At 38.5% G+C, this 20761-nt stretch overlaps 1 protein-coding gene across 2 annotated transcripts; it reads left to right on the top strand.

The window, feature by feature from the left end:
• The first annotated feature begins 1 nt into the window (after window position 1).
• GPATCH11 (G-patch domain containing 11) lies at window positions 2-14878 on the top strand. 2 transcript variants are annotated; one of them, XM_002812129.5, is made up of 9 exons: window positions 2-217; window positions 4012-4083; window positions 5303-5529; window positions 6342-6383; window positions 7573-7693; window positions 7822-7912; window positions 9761-9874; window positions 11113-11194; window positions 11890-14878. In XM_002812129.5, exons 1-9 carry the CDS (start codon window positions 165-167, stop codon window positions 11943-11945), a joined length of 858 nt encoding a protein of 285 aa, XP_002812175.3. In that variant the 5' UTR covers window positions 2-164; the 3' UTR covers window positions 11946-14878. The 2 variants fall into 2 exon arrangements, with proteins under 2 accessions (XP_002812175.3, XP_009235667.1); XM_009237392.4 differs by having other exon boundaries at window positions 113-233.
• The last annotated feature ends 5883 nt before the right edge of the window (window positions 14879-20761 follow it).

The raw sequence follows: 20761 nt of genomic DNA, 5'->3' as shown, positions 1-20761 counted from the left end.
TGCCTGCAGGAAACAAGGGAAGAGCGCTTGCGCGGAGGGCTGGTCTTGCGCAAGCGCAGTCACCACGTCCTCCTATCCCCACCCACCGCGAGTTTCCAATAGAGTCTGCACTCGGAAACTGGTGGGAGCCTAGGTCCGGAAGTCCGACGCTGGTCGGTGGGCGCATGCGCAGCGCGCGCTCCGCGGCCCTGAACCCGGGCGAGCAGAGAGCTGTCAGGTAAGAGAGCTGTCAGGTAAGGGTCTGGGGACAGCCGGTAGAATGATAAAAGGCAGAGTGCGCTGGCCATGACTACCGTATCACACCGTCAGTCACTTTTCCATCCGTGGGTGGTTGCGTCTGTGGGACGCTTGCAGCCAGGAGGAACGCGGGAGGGAAGGGATCAGCGGTTCCTGAGCGTAGTGTTGAGAGTGGGACGTTTCTTGTCACATTTATACTGTAGGTCCATCTCTCCACTTGTATATGTAATGAGACTCTCAATATGTCTGTTTCCCGACTACGCGCCCTAAAAAAACAAAAACAAACCTACTCCTACAGTCTTCCCACTCTCAAAAAACGTTAACTCCATTCTTCCATGTATTCAGGCCAAAAACTTAGCGTTATCTTGACATCGTTCTTTACATACTACCTACAACATCAGCAAATCCTATAAGCTCTACCTTCAAGTGTACCCCAAATGCGACCACTTCCATTGCTATCACTCTGTTTCAAGCCTCCATCATCTCTGCCAGGGTATCGCCTTGTGAAGTTTATGCTTGTCTTTGATGGAAATGGATAATGCTAAAGTATATTTTACCAATAGAAAGAGAGCTTTAAAAGCAACCTGTAACCCCATTCAGATGTGTCTGGCACTTTAAAGTTAAGTAGGTCTCTTAAAAACAATGTAATCCTATTTGCAAGGCACTATGAGCCGGATTCTTTGTGGTTTTGAAATAGTCATTTAGCCATACTGAACCTTAATTTCTCCAACAGGAAAAACTTCCTACCTTGTAGAGTTGTTAGTGGTGGTTAAATGTGATAAAAATGTGTGATATACTGGGTAAGTGTTAAACCATTATGTGTAAAAATGCTGTTATTACAAATGAAGAATCTGAGGTTTAGAGGAAGTGGGTGAATTACCATAAATGCTGTATATAATAGTGCACGTTTTTAACTTATAATAAAAGTAGGTAAACGAAACTGTAATGTTTAAAGATGCACACGTGGATGACAAAACTATCAAGAAAATGAAGGAAATGATTGCCTTAAATACAGAATAGTGACTATTCTTAGAACCAAAATAGAGTTGCAACTGGATAGGGGACAAAGAGGGCTCCCAGGTGCCTGATAAGGTTCTACGTCCTGATAACTTTTGCTACATAACAAATTATCCCCAAATGTAGCAGCTTAAGATAACTGTAATCATTTGTTATCTCACAGTTTCTATGGGTCAGGAATTTGTTAGCAGCTTAGCTTAGTTTAGCATGGACTTTCTTAAGAAGTTGCAGTGAAGATGCCAGCCCAGGCTGAGTCATTTGAAGGCCTGACTGGAGCAAGAGGATCCATTTCCAAGGTAGCTCACTCCTGTGGCTCATGAGTTTGTGCTGGCTTTTAATAGGAGGACTTGGTTCCAATCATGTGACCTTCTCCATAGAGCTTCTTGAGTATCCTTATTATGTGACAGCTGACTTCCTTCAAGTGAGTCATCTAACTTCAAAGTTAGAATGACCTAAGAGCTGCAGTTATAACCAAAAAATCAACTCCATCATTTCCACAAAAATCCTATTGGTTATACAGGTTAATCTTGTTCACTGTGGAAGGAGACTACACTAAGGATGTAGAAAACCACACAGCAAGAATGATTGGGAGCCATTTTGGAGGGTACCACATGGTTACAAGAATGTTTGACTCACAAAAATGTATTAAGCTGTACATTTGTTTTATGTGTTTTCTGTACTTATTTAAAAAGTGTTTAAAAATGACACGTTGACATAGGAAAAAGTTATAAAATTACAAATATTAAAGACCCTTTTTATCCTCATTATTGCTAAACAATTATTAAGCATTTATGTTTGGGATGCAGTGGTAGGTAGGGAGGATATAGGGGACTTGTCTTTGTGTTTAACACAAGATATACATTATCTAGTTGAGAAGATATACATTAAAAATATAAAAAACCAGGCCAGGTGTGGTGGCTCACACCTGTAATCCCAGCACTTTGGGAGACCAAGTGAGGCAGGTGGATCACTTGAGGCCAGGAGTTTGAGACCAGCCTGGCCAACATGGCAAAACCCTGTCTCTATTAAAAACACAAAAATTAGCTGGGTGTGGTGGTGGATGCCTGTAATCCCAGCTACTCGGGAGGCTGAGGCACGGGAATTGCTTGAACTCAGCAGGTGGAGGTTGCAGTGAGCTGAGATCACACCACTGCACTCCAGCCTGGGCATTAGAGCGAGATTCTGTCTCAAAAAACAAAAAACCATTAAAAATTAGTGTAGTAATCCTTTTTTCATCCAGTGTAATTGTCTAGACACTTGGTTGCAGTTGACAGAACCCCTACTTCAGTAAGCCTAAGTAATGCAGAAATGTATTAGTCTGTAATGGGGTAGAATGCTAAGTCGCAGCATCAAAGAATCCACAGCCTTGGAAACTAGGCTCATTTTCTCTATCTGGCTTCATTCTTCAGACAAGATCCCTTCATGTGGCCAAGAAGACAGCCATCCACAGCCCAGCTTCACATTCTTCCAGTTCAGAAACACCTATAAAAGACCTTCTTTCCCCCACAACCCGTATATTCATATAATGTAAGGAAAGAGATGGTTATTTCCCTGGCTGGGTCATCTCGTCCCCTGGTGCTGGACATAGAGTACTATAATTCACCATCTTTGTGCCCAAGGAAATATGGGATACTGACATTGCCACCCTCCACTAAAACCACATGAAGGGCAGAGGGTTGGGTTCCCAAAGGAAAAGATGGTAGGCAGGAAAAAACAGTACATATGCACCACAACAAGTGACTACACTTTTGTCTTAAGCAACTGAACTAGCAACATTGACATTGCCTGTGAACCTGTTAGAAATGCAGAACCTCAGGTTCCAGCCCCAGAATCAGATTCTGCGTTTTAAGAAGATCTCAGTGCAATTTGTATACACAATAAAGTTTGAGAAGTACTTTTGTAGATAATTACTTTAACCCTTTAAGTGCCAATAATCATATGATTTTAACTATTTTGGATAGAAACTGTCCCTCAAAATATTTCCACATAAGTGAGTTGTTAACTATATCAAGTTCCAAATGAGCAGCTTGGACATAAAGTGCTGTAGAGAAAGGCCTGGAGTGGTCAGGAGAGGTTTCTGAAGGGAGGGTAGCCTTGGCCTACAGGGAAGAAATGTTTGTGCTGTGTTCAGAGGGCAGTGAGGAGCCATGGGGCTTGAATAATGAATCCTTAGGCACAGTTGTGTCAGATTATGAAGGACAACATCTCATGCTTTGCAAAAGTGACTGCTCCCCCACTGCCTACAGAGTCAGGTTTAATGAAGGATTTGAAACAGGGTAGTAACCTGACCGGACTTGTATTTAAAAACAAACAAGCAAATAAACAAAAAACCTCTGGATGGGGGGCAGAGGATGGATTGGAAGAGGAGACCAACTAAGAAGCTGATTAAGAAGCTGTTGTAATAGTTCAGGTGAGAAAAAAAAAAGTGCCTGAACTAAAGCGGTGGTCACAATTGTAGAAAAAACGTCTGTAAGGATTTTTATGGAGGAAGACTTGACAGAGCTTCATAAGAGATCATGAAGGAGATAATGATGACATTAACATGGAAATACAGAGGATGTAGAAGGCTGGGGAAAGGGGAAAGAAATGAGTTGTTTAGATTGTTGAGTTTGAGATGTCCACAGATAAAGATGTCCAAAGGGCACTTGAATATATAGTAGAGCTCTAGAGACAGCTCATGGCTGCAGATACAGAAAGGTTTATTTCCATTCTGATAAACTAAAAAAAAAAAAAAAGTAATTATTACTTTGTTTTTAGATACTATAGCCATATGAAGTTGAACATGGCAGAAGAAGAGGACTATATGTCTGATTCCTTCATTAATGTCCAGTAAGTAAATGTGCACACCCAATGCAATATGTATAAGATGTATAGATTAAGCAATGACATTTATTTTATTTTATTTTATTTTATTTTATTTTTTTGAGACAGGATCTCATTCTGTTAGCAAGGCTGGAGTGCAGTGGCACAGTCTTAGCTCACTGCAGCCTCAAACTCTCCAGGCTCAGGAGATCCTCCCATCTTGGCCTCCCGAGTAGTTGGGACTGCAGGCCTGCACCATCATGCCCGGCTAACTCTTCTTTTTTATTATTTGGAGAGACAAGGTCTCACTATGTTGCCAAGGCTGGTCTCCAACTCCTGGGCTCAGGCGATCCTCCAGCTTTGGCCTCCCAAAGTGCTAGGATTACAGGCATGAGCCACTCTGCGCAGCCTGACATTGATTTTAAATGTGCAGTTGGAAAGTCAGTCTTCTTGCTTTATGGAAATACCTCCTATGTCTCCATAGAAAGATACTAGACCATAGAAAAATACTAGAATCTACTTCCTCCTTTTAATGCTAACCATTTTACTTCTGCCCTTGATCCTTTTTATTGCCTTCTTCCAAGGAAATTTACTCCTTTTCCTTTATTACATCATATTGTCTCTTCTAGCTACTATACAACTTTGTTCTTTATTATTGCCAACATCCTAGAAACATAGTAAGTCTGAACTTACTATATCTGATTTCTTCAACTTTGTGCTTTCCTTATTTTCCTACGATCTGGCACTAGCCTTCATCATTTCTACTAAAACAGCCATTCTTGGAGGTCACTGATTATGTTCTAATATCATAATAACAAAGATGATCATAGAAATCGTGCTGAAATATTAACTGTTGTCAGATGAGTAAGTGACAGAGTTATGAGAAAACTTGGCCAGGCGTGGAGGCTCACACCTGTAATCCCAGCACTTTGAGAGGCCGAGGCGGGCAGATCACCTGGAGTCAGGAGTTCAAGACCAGCCTGGCCAACATGGCAAAACCCTGTCTCTACTGAAAATACAAAAAATAGCCGGGCACGGTGGTGGGTGCCTGTAATCTCAGTTACTCAGGAGGCTGAGGCAGGGGAATCGGTTGAACCCAGGAGGCAGAGGTTGCAGTGAGTCAAGATCATGCCATTGCATTCCAGCCTGGGCAACAAGAGCGAAACTCCATCTCAAAAAAAAAAAAAAAAGAAAAAGAAAAGAAAACTTTATGGACTCATCTAAAATAAACTTTTCCCTTATTCAGAGAAGATATCAGACCAGGATTGCCAATGCTAAGGCAAATCCGAGAAGCCCGTCGAAAAGAAGAAAAGCAACAGGAAGCCAATTTGAAAAACAGGCAGAAGAGTTTAAAAGAAGAAGAACAAGAAAGACGTGACATTGGGTTGAAGAATGCACTAGGCTGTGAAAACAAAGGGTTTGCCTTGCTCCAAAAGATGGGCTATAAAAGTGGTCAGGCACTTGGCAAGAGTGGTAAGTCACATGTGGAAATAGACAGGTATTCCTTACCACCTAATTGTGACTTATGGATGAGGACCAAAGCTGATGCTTTAATCTGTATCTACACAGAAATTATAACAACTTAGGCTTTTTAGTCTGTTATGTATTAACAAGCCTTATGGAGAACTTTCATCATCTCACATCCATTTTAGATACCACATGGGCCATCAAGAGCTGCTTATCAGCTCAGCTTAGCCTTGAAGGCACTAACAACCGAGATGGATGTGGCTTACAACAGAAGAAGCAAAGAATGGTGATAAGTGATGGGTTGAGAAGTGCAATGGCTAAATACATTGAAACAACACTGAGGATGATGGCAAGACTTTGCCCTGCTTGCTCTGTACCTGTGGCAGCCATCTGAGTGACTGTAGAGTTGGAGAGGCTCAATTCTCACCTCTCTTTTTAGGAAGTGAAACTGCTTATTAAGATAGAGATGCTATATATTTATAGTAACCTCTGTAAACAGTTTTTCTTTCCTTTATTGTAATTGCTTTGCTTTCACTTAAGGCTGTCACCGTCTTGCACCAATAATATCAGTGTTGTTCCTTCTTAAAACTCTACCTTCAGGTGGCATAGGAGGCTGTGAATCAGCCTTTTTGATGAGTAGGTATTTGAAGACAAGGGAGGTAATTGATTATATATAGAATACTGATGTTCAGATTTCAGTTTTGAATATCATTGAAACAGGAGGGCATATGCATAGAGCATTGTAAAGTTGCATACTTATACTGTCCTGTAGTATGAGGAAAATTTTCTGAAGTAGTTTGTTTTTCATTCTCTTTCAGGGGGTGGTATTGTTGAACCAATTCCTCTCAATATCAAAACAGGTATGTAATTATTTTGGAGCATATTTGCCAGTAATAATAACTTAGCTTAGGTCTACCACATATATTTGCTCAATAAATCCTTTTTTTAAATGATAATACTGTTACAGTTCAGTAAAATTTTGTTAAATTTCTAAACTTCTTCAACCAGAAAAGAAATAAGTTTTAGTGAGTATAAAATAGAATTTAAACCACACAAATGTGGGAAGAACAAATCATTATAACCATTGAATGTGCAATACTGTTTCTGTCCATTGAAATGTCTTAAAACTGTTTTGCTCTGGGAGGTCGATGCAGAAGGATTGCTTAAAGCCAAGAGTTGGCAGGGCGTGGTGGCTTGTGCCTGTAATCCCAGCACTTTGGGTAGCTGAGGCGGGCAGATCACCTGAGGTCAGGAGTTCAAGACCAGCCTGACCAACATGGAGAAACCCCATCTCTACTAAAAATACAGAATTAGCCGGGCGTGGTGGCGCATGCCTGTAATCCCAGCTACTCGGGAGGCTGAGGCAGGAGAATCACTTGAACCCAGGAGGCAGAGATCGCAGTGAGGTGAGATTGCGCCATTGCACTCCAACCTGGGCAACAAGAGTGAAATTCCATCTCAAAAAAAAAAAAAAAAAAAAAAGCAGCCAGGAATTTGAGACCAGCCTGGGCAACATAGCAAGACCTCATCTCTGCAAAAAAATTTTAAAAATTAGCCAGGTGTAGTGGCACGCACCTGTAGTCCTAGCTACTCAGGAGGCTGAGGCAGGATGATTCCTGGAGCCCACAAGTTCAAGGTTACAGTGACCCATGATTGTGCCACTACATACCAGCCTGTCCCTATAAAAATAAAATAAAATAAAAGTGTTCTGAGACAGATTTCTCTACCAAATGTTTTGCTTAATACTTGGATGAATTCAAGAGAAGAAGATACATTTTATTCATCATATTTAAATAAAACTATAACAGCTAATACTGTTTTTCTGATTTGAAAAATTGTTTATAGTATTACTATCTTTTAAGATGAGATTAGTAATCTTTGTAAAAATCAGATTATGTTTTGGGCTTAAAAAAAACCCTAGTGTTTTCTACTATTAGTGTACTCAAATGATTTGTGAGTGATAGTACTGAAATGAGAATTGCATTTAAATTGTCTTGTTTTGAAGCACAAAATCAGTATGTTTCTCATCAGAATTTTCTGTTTGATCAGGGAAAAGTGGCATTGGTCACGAGGCATCATTAAAACGGAAAGCAGAGGAAAAATTGGAAAGCTACAGAAAAAAGATTCACATGAAAAACCAAGCTGAAGAAAAAGCTGCAGAACAGTTTCGGTAAAACTATTTTTGAGCTGGTTTTGGTTTTATTTCCTCTTTATTGTGGTATGTTCTCTGGTACTTGGGCATATAAAATGGTTAAAGAGAACGTAGACCTTTAGTTTACAATTTTTTCTTTCAATTAGAATGCGACTTAAAAATAAGCAAGATGAAATGAAGCTAGAAGGAGATCTCAGAAGAAGCCAGCGAGCCTGTCAACAATTGGATGCCCAGAAAGTAAGCCTTTTACCAGCTTTCAGTTTAGTAAAGTGTTTTGGCACCCACCGTGATTTCCCGTATATATTTTTTTATATATATATATTTTATATATGTATTATATATATATAAGTGTTATATATTTATATATGTATTATATATATTTATATATGTATTATATATATTTATATGTATTACATATATTTATATGTATCATATATTTTATATATTTTTTACATATATGTATTTTATATATACGTATTATATTTATATATATATATAATATGTATATATAAAACTAAGAACTCCAAGCCCGGTTTGTCTACTCATTAAAGCTTTCATGTAATGTGCATTTCTGATCTGTGATAATTGATATGAAAATGGCTTATTATTTACTATAGTAACGTGAGTTGTCTGGGTTACTATAAAACCCAGGGTTTTATAGTAACTATAGTTTTATACTAACTATAGTAAAACAAAAAGGGTTAAATAAAATTTTACATTTAATTGTTCTCTGCTTATTTGAATATCAGTTACGACTATTATGTGCAGAAATTCTGTTCTTTATAATCTTTGATTAACAAGAATAGCCTATTTTCAATTCCTATTCAGTATCTAATATGTGTCTAACTATTAAAATCGGAGTGGGCGAGGCGTGATGGCTCAATCCTGTAATCCTAGCACTTTGGGAGGCAAAGGCAGGATGATTATTTCAGCCCAGGAGTTCGAGACCAGCCTGGATAACATTTCAAGACTCCATCTCTACAAAACATTTTAAAATTAGCTGCATGTGGTGGCACACACCTGTAGTCGCACTACTCGGGAGGCTGAAGTGGGAGAATCCTTGAGCCCAGAAGGTTGAGGTTGCATTGAGCTATGTTCGTGCCACTGCACTCCAGCCTAGGTGACAGAGTGAGACCCTGTCTCAAAAATAAAATAAAATCAAGGTGGAATGCTGTCTAGTTCAAATTTGAATGGTTTTTAAAAAATTCTGTCTCTGGCTGGGCGTGGTGGCTCATGTCTGTAATCTCAGCACTTTGAGAGGACAAGGCCGTAGGATTGCTTGAGTCCAGGAGTTTGTGACCAGCCTGGACAACATAGCAAGTCCCCATCTCTACAAAAAAAATCAATAAGTAAATAAATTCTGTCTTTGCTTTTATCTTAGTGGTTCAAGTACTCTAAAAATAAAATGACTTCATTTGAAGTCTCAAAAAGGTTTGTAAAATTTCCCTTATATATAGATTACTGGAAGCAATCTCTCACTTTCCTGTTCTTACATATTACTTTAGTTTGAATGTATTTCATGGCACTTATGATTTTGTAGCATATATGTATTATTTTGTACCCATAGCCTATCTTTCCTGCTAGACTGTCAGAAGGAACTTGAAGACAACTGCACAATTCTAAAGAATTGGACTTTGCATCCCCATCGTTCATGGTACAATGTTTTTACTTTTTTTTTTGAGATGGAGTCTCACTCTGTCACCAGGCTAGAGTACAGTGGCGTGATTTTGGCTCACTGCAACCTCCACCTCCTGGGTTCAAGCAATTCTCCTGCCTCAGCCTCCTGAGTAGCTGGGACAACAGGCATGCACTACCACGCCCAGCTAATTTTTGTATTTTTAGTAGAGATAGGGTTTCACCATGTTGGTCAGGATGATCTTGATCTCTTGACCTCGTGATCCACCCACCTCTCCCTCCCAAAGTGCTGGGATTGCAGGCGTGAGCCACCGTGCCCGGCCAGTGTTTTTACTTTTAAAGCCACACTCAGTGAATAAGTATTGAAAGAATGAATTCATGTTGACATGAACATATTTGTCATGCTCTTATGTTTAGTATGTTTAATTGAGAATACTTCTGCATTTTCAGAATATTCAGGTTCCCAGGGAAGCATGGTACTGGTTGAGGCTTGAAGAGGAGACTGAAGAAGATGAAGAAGAAAAAGAACAGGATGAAGATGAATATAAGAGTGAAGATTTAAGCGTATGCTTTGCACCATTTCCTTCATAGGGTGTCTCAGCCTTGGCAACATTAACACTTTGAGTTGTGGTAATCCATTGTTGTGGGGAGCTGTATTGTGCATTGCAAGATGTTTAGCAGCATCTCTGGCCCCTGCCCACCAGATACCAGTTGCACTTTTGCTTATGACAACCAAAACCCTCTCCAGACATTACTAAATGTCCCCGAGGGGAAAAATAACCCCTGGTTGAGAGGTACTGCATTGCAGGATTATTTTACTAACCCCAAATCAAAACTTACATATAATTTTTCCCTTTAGCTTCCATTTGTCCTCTCATCTCAGCTTCAGTTTGATGATGAATTAGCAACAAATGTAAATTATTTTAATTTATACCTTATTTCCTGCGAAACTTCTACAAGTCATTCTAATGTGTACTTTTTTCTCCTACTCATAAACAACAAAAAAACCACAATCAAAAGAAAATGGAGGCCGGGCACGGTGGCTCACACCTGTAATCCACACTTTGGGAGACCAAAACTGGTGGATCACTTGAGGTCAGGAGTTTAAGACCAGCCTGGCCAACATGGTGGTGTATTTTAGTCTCTACTAAAAATACAAAAATTAGCCAGGTGTGGGGCACCCAATAATCCTAGCTACTCAGGAGGCTGAGGCAGGAGGATCATGTGAGCCCGGGAGGCAGAGGTTGCAGTGAGCCGAGATCACGCCACTGCACTCCAGCCTAGGTGATAGAGCAAGACCCGCTCTCAAAAAAAAAAAAAAAAAAGAAATGGAGATTATTCAAGAAAGGAAAATACACTGGTATGATTACTTGAGTATAATAATTTTGTGGAAAACATTCACAATTTGAAAAACCTATAGTCCACTTAATTGGGAGACCATTGATGAGAACTTTTATGGCAAAAGGAGGCAATATTCACCTTCACCTTATCTGGGGGAGGTAAATGCCTTGAAAGTAGAAAAAGCCTTTAAAGGATGCCAATTATAATAAGGCCACCCAAAAACTATTTTCTCAATGTTAACAAGCAGTCTCCATTGTGTCTGGCAGACTTGTGAAAATCTCAGCGTGGCTAATGAACTGTAACACATTTGAATATATCAGTTCTGTCCTTGACATTTCTAATAACTATTCCAGAGTATAGCAGAATATTTACAGCCTTGAGCTAATTCAGCATGATATAAGAGCCAGAAAACTAAGGTTCTGTTCAATGTAAAGTATTAATAATGTGCTTGTATCCTATAGGTACTGGAAAAATTACAAATATTGACTAGTTATTTAAGAGAAGAACATCTATATTGTATTTGGTGTGGAACAGCCTATGAAGGTAAGAAAATTACTTTGTACTTTTTAAAAATAGATGAATGCTCTCCAATTTTTCAAGTCATTTCCCACTGACAATGGAAATTTCTTATTCCATTCAAATGGCAGTATGGGACCAATTTCTTAAATAGTGGATATAGAAATAATTGAGGCTTTATTAAAATTACATTTAACTTTTCAGAAACTGAATGTGTGGAAGGGAATTTTTCAGTATTTTGTTTCAAAAGAAACAATTTTAGAATAACCTGAGAATGATGAATATTTTGTGCTTTATTTTTAAAGATTCTTTCTTTGGTTACAGATATTTGAAAGAACTTATATTAAATTTTAGAGCTAATTTTTATACACTTAGATAGAATATTGCCCCTAAACCATAAAAATCAGATATGTTGAAATCCATTCCTTTTTTTTTTCCATTGTAAGGACAGAAATGGTTTACACTTACCAGGTGTCTTACAGAGCCAAGTGTTTCTCCTTCTGATACCTTTGCCCAAGCTACGTTTGCTAACTTGTATTTAAGAACTTTGTACTTGAGAGTGAAGCATTTTTGGTTATTGTTGTTTTTATCTTTTCTGGTTTGTTTAGCAGAATAAGTAGAAAACATCAGATCAATAAATGCATGTTATGTTGAAATAATTTTCTAGAATTATTTACTGTAGAAGTTGTATTAATCTTTCATTTCCCTCACATAACTTACAGATAAAGAAGACCTATCTTCAAATTGTCCAGGACCAACTTCTGCAGATCATGACTAAGATTATTCCCAATAAAGTGGAAACTTGAAAAATGTTATTATTTCCTAGGGATAGACAGTTCAGCAGTTGGAAATCCCAGATTTTTTATGCCAGTAAAGAAAGAGGGACTTTATATAATGTTTTGTTCTTTTTGTACTTGAGAATATGAGTGTTCATTGACTTGAAAAAAATAATGCAATGGCATTTCAGAACACAAGTATCACAGAGATGGACAGTTACAATTTATTGCTATATTGTGATACGTGAGGGGTTTAAGGACACCAACAGGTAACTTATTCCCCTCTTCACTTTGGAACAAATTGAGAAGTAAGAAATGGGGGTCAGAGAAAGAGAAAAATATCCACTTTATTAGTGAATAAACTGATACAGAGTAGAAGGTTGACTTTTTCTCCAATCAGACACTGCAATATTTCTCCCTGATTGGAGAGAACAGCGGGTCTCTGCCTTGTTGGGGCAGAGCCCATCTTTGCATTCTGAGACCAGTTAGCTTTCAAGGTCAGGGAAACCACCAGGGGCTGGACCACACCTGCTCAGTTCCTTCTTGTATCACCCATGGGATAAGACAGTTCTCTGTTGGGAAGGAATGAATGAGGGTTCAGAGAGCTTTTTCCTACACTTCTTGCTTTGAAGGAGCAAGGAGAAGTTCCCTTCCCTCCATCCAAGCATGAAGAGGAGGGGAAAAGTATTCCCCTCAATAAGGCTGATGTCAGAGGCAATGTTCGACCAGTACTACTAAATTCTAATCCATTTTACAGATAAAATAACTGTGAAAATTTCTGGTAAAATCATGTGTTTTCATGACAATGTCTATATCCATTATATGTGATCTGTTGGAAGTTTTGGCTAGAGAAACTTAATTGTGAGGAAATTCAAATATTGTGTGATCCAAGTACTTACTGAATTTGGAAACCCCTTGATAGCATTCCCAGCAAGTGATAGTTCAACCTTTGCTTTTATTCTTCCAGCCACAGAGAGCTCACTGCTTTAAAACCATTCCATTACTGGGTAGCTCTAAACTGTTTTCATCGATTTCTCTTAAACTGAAATCTGCTTCCCTGTAATATTACTGAATAAAGCTAGGGACATACCGTGTGGCATACTATGAGAGAGCTCCATCCAGGGTGAGGCATCAAAATCATGAACCTTTTTAAAAGTTCATATGCTCAGGTGTCTCTCCTAGTGATTGATTTTGATTTATCTAGGCTAAGGTGGTTCCTGGATATCTATATATTTATTTTGAAGTCCCAAGAATTGAGTGATAAGCACCTGAGGATAAGAACTAGTGCTGAGGTGAAGTATGGAGCACCACCATTCTTTGGATAGAGTTGTGATCACCTGTGTGATTTTATAGCTCACCTGTTAGTTAGATTGAGCAAGAGAACAACCCATTTGATCAGAAACAGCATATATAAGAAGATTATAAAAATTAACCTACACTTGCTAGGGTAAGATAATCAGTAGTACAACTTGTATTAATCTCTGACCTAATATGACCTAATTCACTTTTCAAATTTAACTTGGGGAGCTTTACAAAATAATAATAAAAGGGTCCCATCCCAAGAGATTCTGATGCCATTAGTAACTGTGACTTGGGCATCACTGCCCTTGATTCGAAGATGCAGCCTAGCTTGAGCCACTAATCTAGTTAATTTCTGGGCCTCAGTTCTTCATCCAGAAAACTAATCATTATTTTTATGAATGTAAATATGTATATATATATAAAATATTTAAGTTTATATGGTTGGATGCTATTGTTTAATATTTACTTTTTTGTTTAAAAAAAATTATAAAATTGGCTGAGCGCAGTGGTTCACTCCTGTAATCCCAGCACTTTAGGAGGCCAAGGCAGGCAGATCACTTGAAGCCAGGAGTTCAAGACCAACCTGGCCAACATGGTGAAACCCCATCTCTACTAAAAATACAAAAATTAGGTGGGCGTGGTAGCACTCGCCTGTAATCCCAGCTACTCAGAAGGCTGAGGCATGAGAATTGCTTGAACCTGGGAGGCAGATACTGCAGTGAGCTGAGATCATGCTGCTGCACTCCAGCCTGGGTGACAGAGCAAGACCCTGTCTCAAAAAAAAAATTACATATATATGTGTATATATATATATAGCTATTAATAAAACAGAGGAGTACATTTTACCCTTGCAATTACAGTCAATACTTTGGTGTCATTTCAGCCAACATACCAACATTCAGTCAAATCCCAAAGCCAAATGGATAATTTCAGATGGAATGGAGTTAGACAGGAACTGGCTTCCCTTTCTCCTCTTACTATGAGGACAACCCACACCTGCTCAGTGGCCTAAAATATTTTAAATATGTTCATGACAATTAATTATGCTGAGAATGCCAGAATAACACTGATGGAACCCATGACTTCACCAGGACTGTGGTCTACATTTACAGGCCTAGGACTAGAACTAGACCAGCTTAGAGAGTGGGAGATATCCCTCTGTTGTCCATCGAAGGATAAAAATACAGGCTTTCAGCTGGGTGCAGTGGTGCATGCCTTTGGTCCCAGCTACTCAGGGGGCTGAGGTGGGGAATCCTTTGAGCCCAGGAGTTTGAAACCAGCCTGGGCAACATAGTGAGAGACCTCCATCTTAAGGGAATAAAAAAAAAATCAGACTTTCAATATGAGTAAAAACTTATTTTTAGGCCTTCTATGACTTTATAAATAGGCAATAATGAACACCAAGGGAAGCAAAACACTGAAAAGAATTTTAAAATTTGTGGTAGAACATTAATGCGAAATTTGAAACTGCAAAACAATGTAAAATTTAATGTCATGTTGTCATTTACTTTTGTGTATATTGTGCCATGTTTATTTTCAAAGCCCTATCTAGAAATTCTAAAATGTCTAATTTTCTTAATTAAAAATCCAGAATACTGTAGTTTCTGAAATTCAAAATAAATAACATACCAAACTGGTTTTTCTAATAAACATTTATTTCAAGTGTTATTTGTTAAACATTTAATTGTTGAGATTTGAAAATGAACATTATTATTTATTAGACACATTTTATAGGCTCAAGCATTCAAAATTCTTAACTTTGAGTTGCTGCTTTCTTCACAGCAGTGCACTCACTGCTTTGTGGTATACAAGAGGCACAGCTTGTCCCCACTCTTAAAGTATAATGAAATTAGCAGTATAATGAAGAAAAGTGCTATGCAGGAATGACTGAGCTCTAAGACAAACTGGTAAGAACAATTAGGTACTAAACAATGGGAGTACTAGGGAGAAGATTCATTTTGAGTGGGAGATGTTGGAACACTTTGGAAATAACACTGAATTTGGGTTCTGAAAGATGGATATAATTTTGATATGCAAAGTTATGAGGAAAGTTACTGTATAATCCAGCCATTCTCCTAGGAATATACATCTAAGAGAAATGAAAACATGTCCACATAAGATTTGTACACAAAAGTTCATAGTAGCATTATTCGTAGTAGCCAAAAAGTAGAAACAACCCAAATGTCCATCAGCTGATGAATGGATACATAAAATGTGACATATCCATATGGTAGAATATTATTTGGCAATAAAAAGGAATGAGATGCTGATTCATGCCACAGCTGAGATGCACCTTGAAAACATACTCAGTGAAAAAGACTACATGTATGATTCTATTTATATGAAATGTCTAGCATGGGCAAATCTATAGAGATGGAGAGTAGATTAGTGGTTACCTAGAGTTGTGAGAAAACAGAGTGAATACTAATGGGTATAGGGTTTCTTTTGGGGGTGAGAAAAATGATAGTTGCACAACTCTGAATATAGTAAACACTACTGAATTGTATACTGTGTAGGTGAATTGTATGGCATGTGAATTATATCTCAATAAAGCTGTTATTAAAAAAAAAAATGAAGAGAATTTCAGATAGAAACCATAGAAGAGAGCCACTGAGTGCAAAAGCCTGTTGAGGTAAAACTGCAGACCTGCATGGGTGGGGCTTACTCAGGAAACACTGAATATGGGATGCATCATGGAAGCCTCCAGAGGAGCATGGCCTTGCCCAGTGAACTGCAGCCCAGTGAATCTCATTTTAGACTTCTGGCCTCCAGAACAGAAAGAGAATAAATGTGTGTTGTTTTAAACCACCAAGTTTGTGGTAATTTGTTAGTTATAGCAGCCATAAGAAATTAATACAGGTCCAAATCAAATTAACCCCATAAGAGCCACACATATTTGAGAAGCATTTTATTTGCCTCACAGTTTTGCCTATTATACAGTTTCTAGTTATTTAGAATTTAAGCCAATAATGTCACCATACATCTATCAACTGTGATCCCTTCATCTATGACTATTTTTAAGAAATGTAATATTTGGATAAGTCATAATCACAGATCAAGAACTGCAAACATTGAGGCCTGGATGGCTGTTTAGAGACAAAGTTAACATTTAAGTGGAGACCTTTCCTATCTTGCATTTCCTACAGTCTCCTCCTATCTTCAGTGCAGTGTTCTGGCAGCACCTCAAGCTCACTGTCACCAAATGGGATTCAACGTCTTCCCTCCCAAACATGCTCTACCTCACCATGTTGATAGATGTACAGTGGCCCCACTACTGGCTTAAATTCTAAATTACTGAAAACCACGTAACAGGTAAAAGTGTGAGACAAATAAAGTACCCCTCAAATACATGTGGCTCTTGGGGTTCATCTGACTGAGACCTGTATTTAATGGCATCAGAATCCTGCTACTCACCTTCTAACAAACTTGGACGTAATCTTTGATGCTTACCTTTCCTTAATCCCCACATCCAATTAGTTGCCAACTCCTCTTGGTTCTGCCCTCTTGTTGTTCGGGCCCTCTTAGTCTTTCCACTTTCTGACCTTTCAAATATAGTTTCTTCCTGCTCTATTCTAAACATGCTGGTTTCAAAGTATTGGTTGGGCCATACCTTGCTTTAAAGAAATACTCATTTGTCAACTTTGGAGGTTGCTAGGGCACTAACTCACTCTAAAATTTGATAAATATTTATCCCATCTTTCCCATTCAGATTTAGAGAAAGTTCCTTAAAGAAGAATCATAGATGATAAATGCAAGAGGTTTGATAGAACCAGAAAATCACTATTTTACAACCCCTGAAATGAAATAATGGATCCAGGCAACAATCATCAATAGCTGCTAAAACCATCAGGTGAAAGACTGATGAGAAACTTTGTAGTAGGTGGTACCACCAGAACCCACTGATCAATATTAAAATCACTGAAAGTGCAACAATCAGACATCATGTTCCTCCTGAAATGATGCAAGAGAAAGTGTATAGCATCACCTATGGAGTATTCTTGGGGGAAAATAAATGAACCAGGATCAAATCCAGCTTCTAGGTCTAACTGGACACTCTGGGGATACCCTTAGTCAAATCCTGAATGGAGGAAATTCCACAGGACAAATAAAAGCCAAAAAGAACTAAAACGCAGGGGTAAATGTTACAGAGTAAAGGAGACACATCAACCAAATGCAATGTTGGATCTAGATTTCAACAACCAAGAAAGCTGTATTTTTGAGATAGAAACAATACAGACTATTATATGTTAATTAAGGAAATCTTGTGAATTTTTTGAGTGTAACAATGATGCTGTGGTTTTGTTAAAAAGACTACCTGCTAGAGATACATTTTAAAGTACTTACAAGTGCAATGATGTAACACCTGAGATTTACTTTAAAATATTCCAGTAGGGCTGGACACTGTAATCCCAGAAGTTTGGAAGACCAAGGCAGGAGAATCGCTCAAGGCCAGGAGTTTGAGACCAGCCTGGGAAACATAGCAAGACCATATTTCTACAAAAAATTTAAAAATTAGTTGGGTGTGTTGGTGTATGCATGTAGTCCCAGCTACTCAAGCGGCTGAGGCAGGAGGATCACTTGAGCCTAGGAGTTCGAGGTTACAAGGAGCTGTGATCGTACCACTGTACTCTGGCCTGGGTGACAGAGTGAGATCCTGTCTCTTAAAAAAAAAATTACAATTAAATACTTCACCAAAAGAAACAAACAAAAAGTAAGGAGTTAGATGTATTAAGAACGGTAAAGTATTGACATTTGTTGAAGCTGGGTGATGGGTAGAGTTTCATTATTCTATTTTTGTGTATGTTTGAACATAAAAAATTTAAGTATGAATAATATTGAAATTATTCAATATTCCATAATGAAAAGTTAACATGCCAAGAATCTAAAATTATGGTGAACACTCAGTGGGGACTGGATGTTGTGAGTTATGTCTCTAGTTAGTTAACAGATAGTAGAGACCTGGAAAAGCTTATATGTAGCCTTTTAAACATTTCTTCTCAGATACATACATGCATATATATGTATTATATAAAATATATTCATACACATACACATATATTCATACACATATATTCATACATATGTGTATGAATCCACACACAGGATGGCTTCATGGACATGCAACCTCTGCAGTTGCACAAGACTGTGCTTAGAAGCACCCCACACCTAATTTTTGAACAAGGGCCCTACAGTTTCATTTTGCCCTTAGTCCCACAAATTATGTAGCTGGCCATACACACACATGCACACATACCACATACCCACATGTATATATGCATATATTGTGTACATATGTATATACATTGAATATATTTAACATAAGTGTTAAGTATGCATGTGAATTTTATGTATGTATTTATGTTAAACATGTACATATTTAAATAATATGTGGTTTAGTGATAAAAATTCCCTAAAAGGTATGTTTCTAGGGAGGCAATTATATTAAAATGGCTCTCAAAATTTCTGTGTGTGTGTGTGTGTGTGTGCATATGTGTGCATTTTAATTAGCAAATAAGGTCCCAGGCTCTTGCCCCTGTCCTCCTCTGAGTAAGAGGATACTTTTTACTTTAATTTTGAGGCCAAGAAAATATATACTCACAAATCAAGAGAAGTTGCTAAGAAATGCTATATTCATTTCATAAGAGTAGGAATATATATATCTTTTTTTTTCTTTTTTTTTTGAGACTGAGTTTTGCTCTTGTCACCCAGGCTGGAGTGCAATGGCGTGATCTCGGCTCACTGCAACCTCCACCTCCTGGGTTCAAGCGGTTCTCCTGCCGCGGCCTCCCGAGTAGCTGGAATTACAGGCGCCTGCCACCACACCCAGCTAATTTTTGTATTTTCAGTAGAGATGGGGTTTCACCATGTTGGCCAGGCTGGTCTCGAACTCCTGACCTCAGGTGATCCACCTGTCTTGCCCTCCCAGAGTGCTGGGATTATAGGTATGAGCCACCATGCCCAGCCAGAGTAGGAATATTAAAATGAGGTCAGTAAAGATAAGGCTAGATTCTCACTAACTGGCCACATCATTTAGTGTTTCTTTTGAATGTAGCCTCATTAATCAAAACCAGATATTTTTTTTTTTAAAAAAAGATTTCCCTCTATGCAGAACATTTTCAAATCTACAGAAAAGTTCAAAGAATAATACAACAAACACCTGTGTACTGTCATCTAGATTTACCAATTGTACAATGGCTAATATTTTGCCACGTGTACCCTCTTTCTGTCTCCATGTTGATTTTTGCTGAACATTGAAAGTTGCAGACATCATGACACACTTGGCCTGTAAATATTTGTGCATGCATTGCCTAAAAATAAACATTTTTGGCTGGGTGCAGTGACTCATGCCTGTAATCTCAGCACTTTGGGAGGCCAAGGCAAGTGAATCACCTGAGGTCAGGAGTTCAAAACCAGCTGGGTCAACATGGTGAAATTCCGTCTCTACTAAAAATAGAAAAAATTAACCTGGAGTGGTGGCAGATACCTGTAATCCCAGCTACTCAGAAAGCAGAGGCAGGAGAATCACTTGAACCCAGGAGGCAGAGGTTGCAGTGAGCCAAGATCGCGCTACTGCACTCCAGCCTGGGTGACAGAGTGAGACTCTGTCTCAAAACAAACAAAAACAAAACAAAACAAAACAAAAAGACACTTTCTACATATACCATTATCACACCTGAGAAAACAGTTATTTGGCATTGTTATCTAATATGCAGTCTATATTCTATATTCAAATGTTCTCAATTGTCCCAAAGATGTCTTTATAGCTGTCTGCTGGGTTGTTGTTTTCTTTTTTTATTATTATTATTTAGATAGGATCTCACTCTGTCACCCAGGCTAGAATGCAGTAACATGATCATGGCTCACTGCAGCCTTGACCTCCTAGGCTCAAGCGATCCTCCCACCTCACCCGCCCAAGTAGCTGGGACCACAGATGCACACTACCATGCCCAGCTAATTTTCTGATTTTTTGTAGAGATGAGAACTTACTGTGTTGCCCAGGCTAGTCTCGAAATCCTATGCTCAAGCCATCCTCCCCTTTTAACCTCCCAAAATGCTGGGATAACGGGCATGGGCTACTGCGTCCAGCTTTTGTCTTTTTAAATATCCAGGATACAATAAAGATTCAAATATTGCATTTGGTCATTGCATCTTACAAGTCTCTCTTTTTTTTTTTTTCATGACACTGACTTTTTGAGAACCCCAAGTCAATCGTCTTATAGAATGACTACATTCAGGATTTGTCTAATAATTTCCTCATGATTAAATTCCAGTTTAACACTTTGTGCAAGAAAACTAAATAGGTAAAATTCTTAAGTCACATCAGGAGGGGCATAATGTTAGGGTGTTCCACCTTGGGTGATGCTAAATTGAATCACTTGGTTATTGTGGTGACCATTGTAAAGGTACATTTTCCCCTGTATAATTGATATATCTTCTGTAGGATTTTATTTAAATCCTTCTGAGGATCCTATTCCACAACAGCTTTTCATCCAACAGTTTTAGCATCTATTGATGA

This window comes from Pongo abelii, chromosome 12, assembly GCF_028885655.2.
Source record: "Pongo abelii isolate AG06213 chromosome 12, NHGRI_mPonAbe1-v2.0_pri, whole genome shotgun sequence".
In the NCBI taxonomy this organism is placed as follows: Eukaryota; Metazoa; Chordata; class Mammalia; order Primates; family Hominidae; genus Pongo; species Pongo abelii.
The sequence above is the reverse complement of the archived record's forward strand: the minus strand, read 5'-3'. Positions and strand labels throughout refer to the sequence as shown.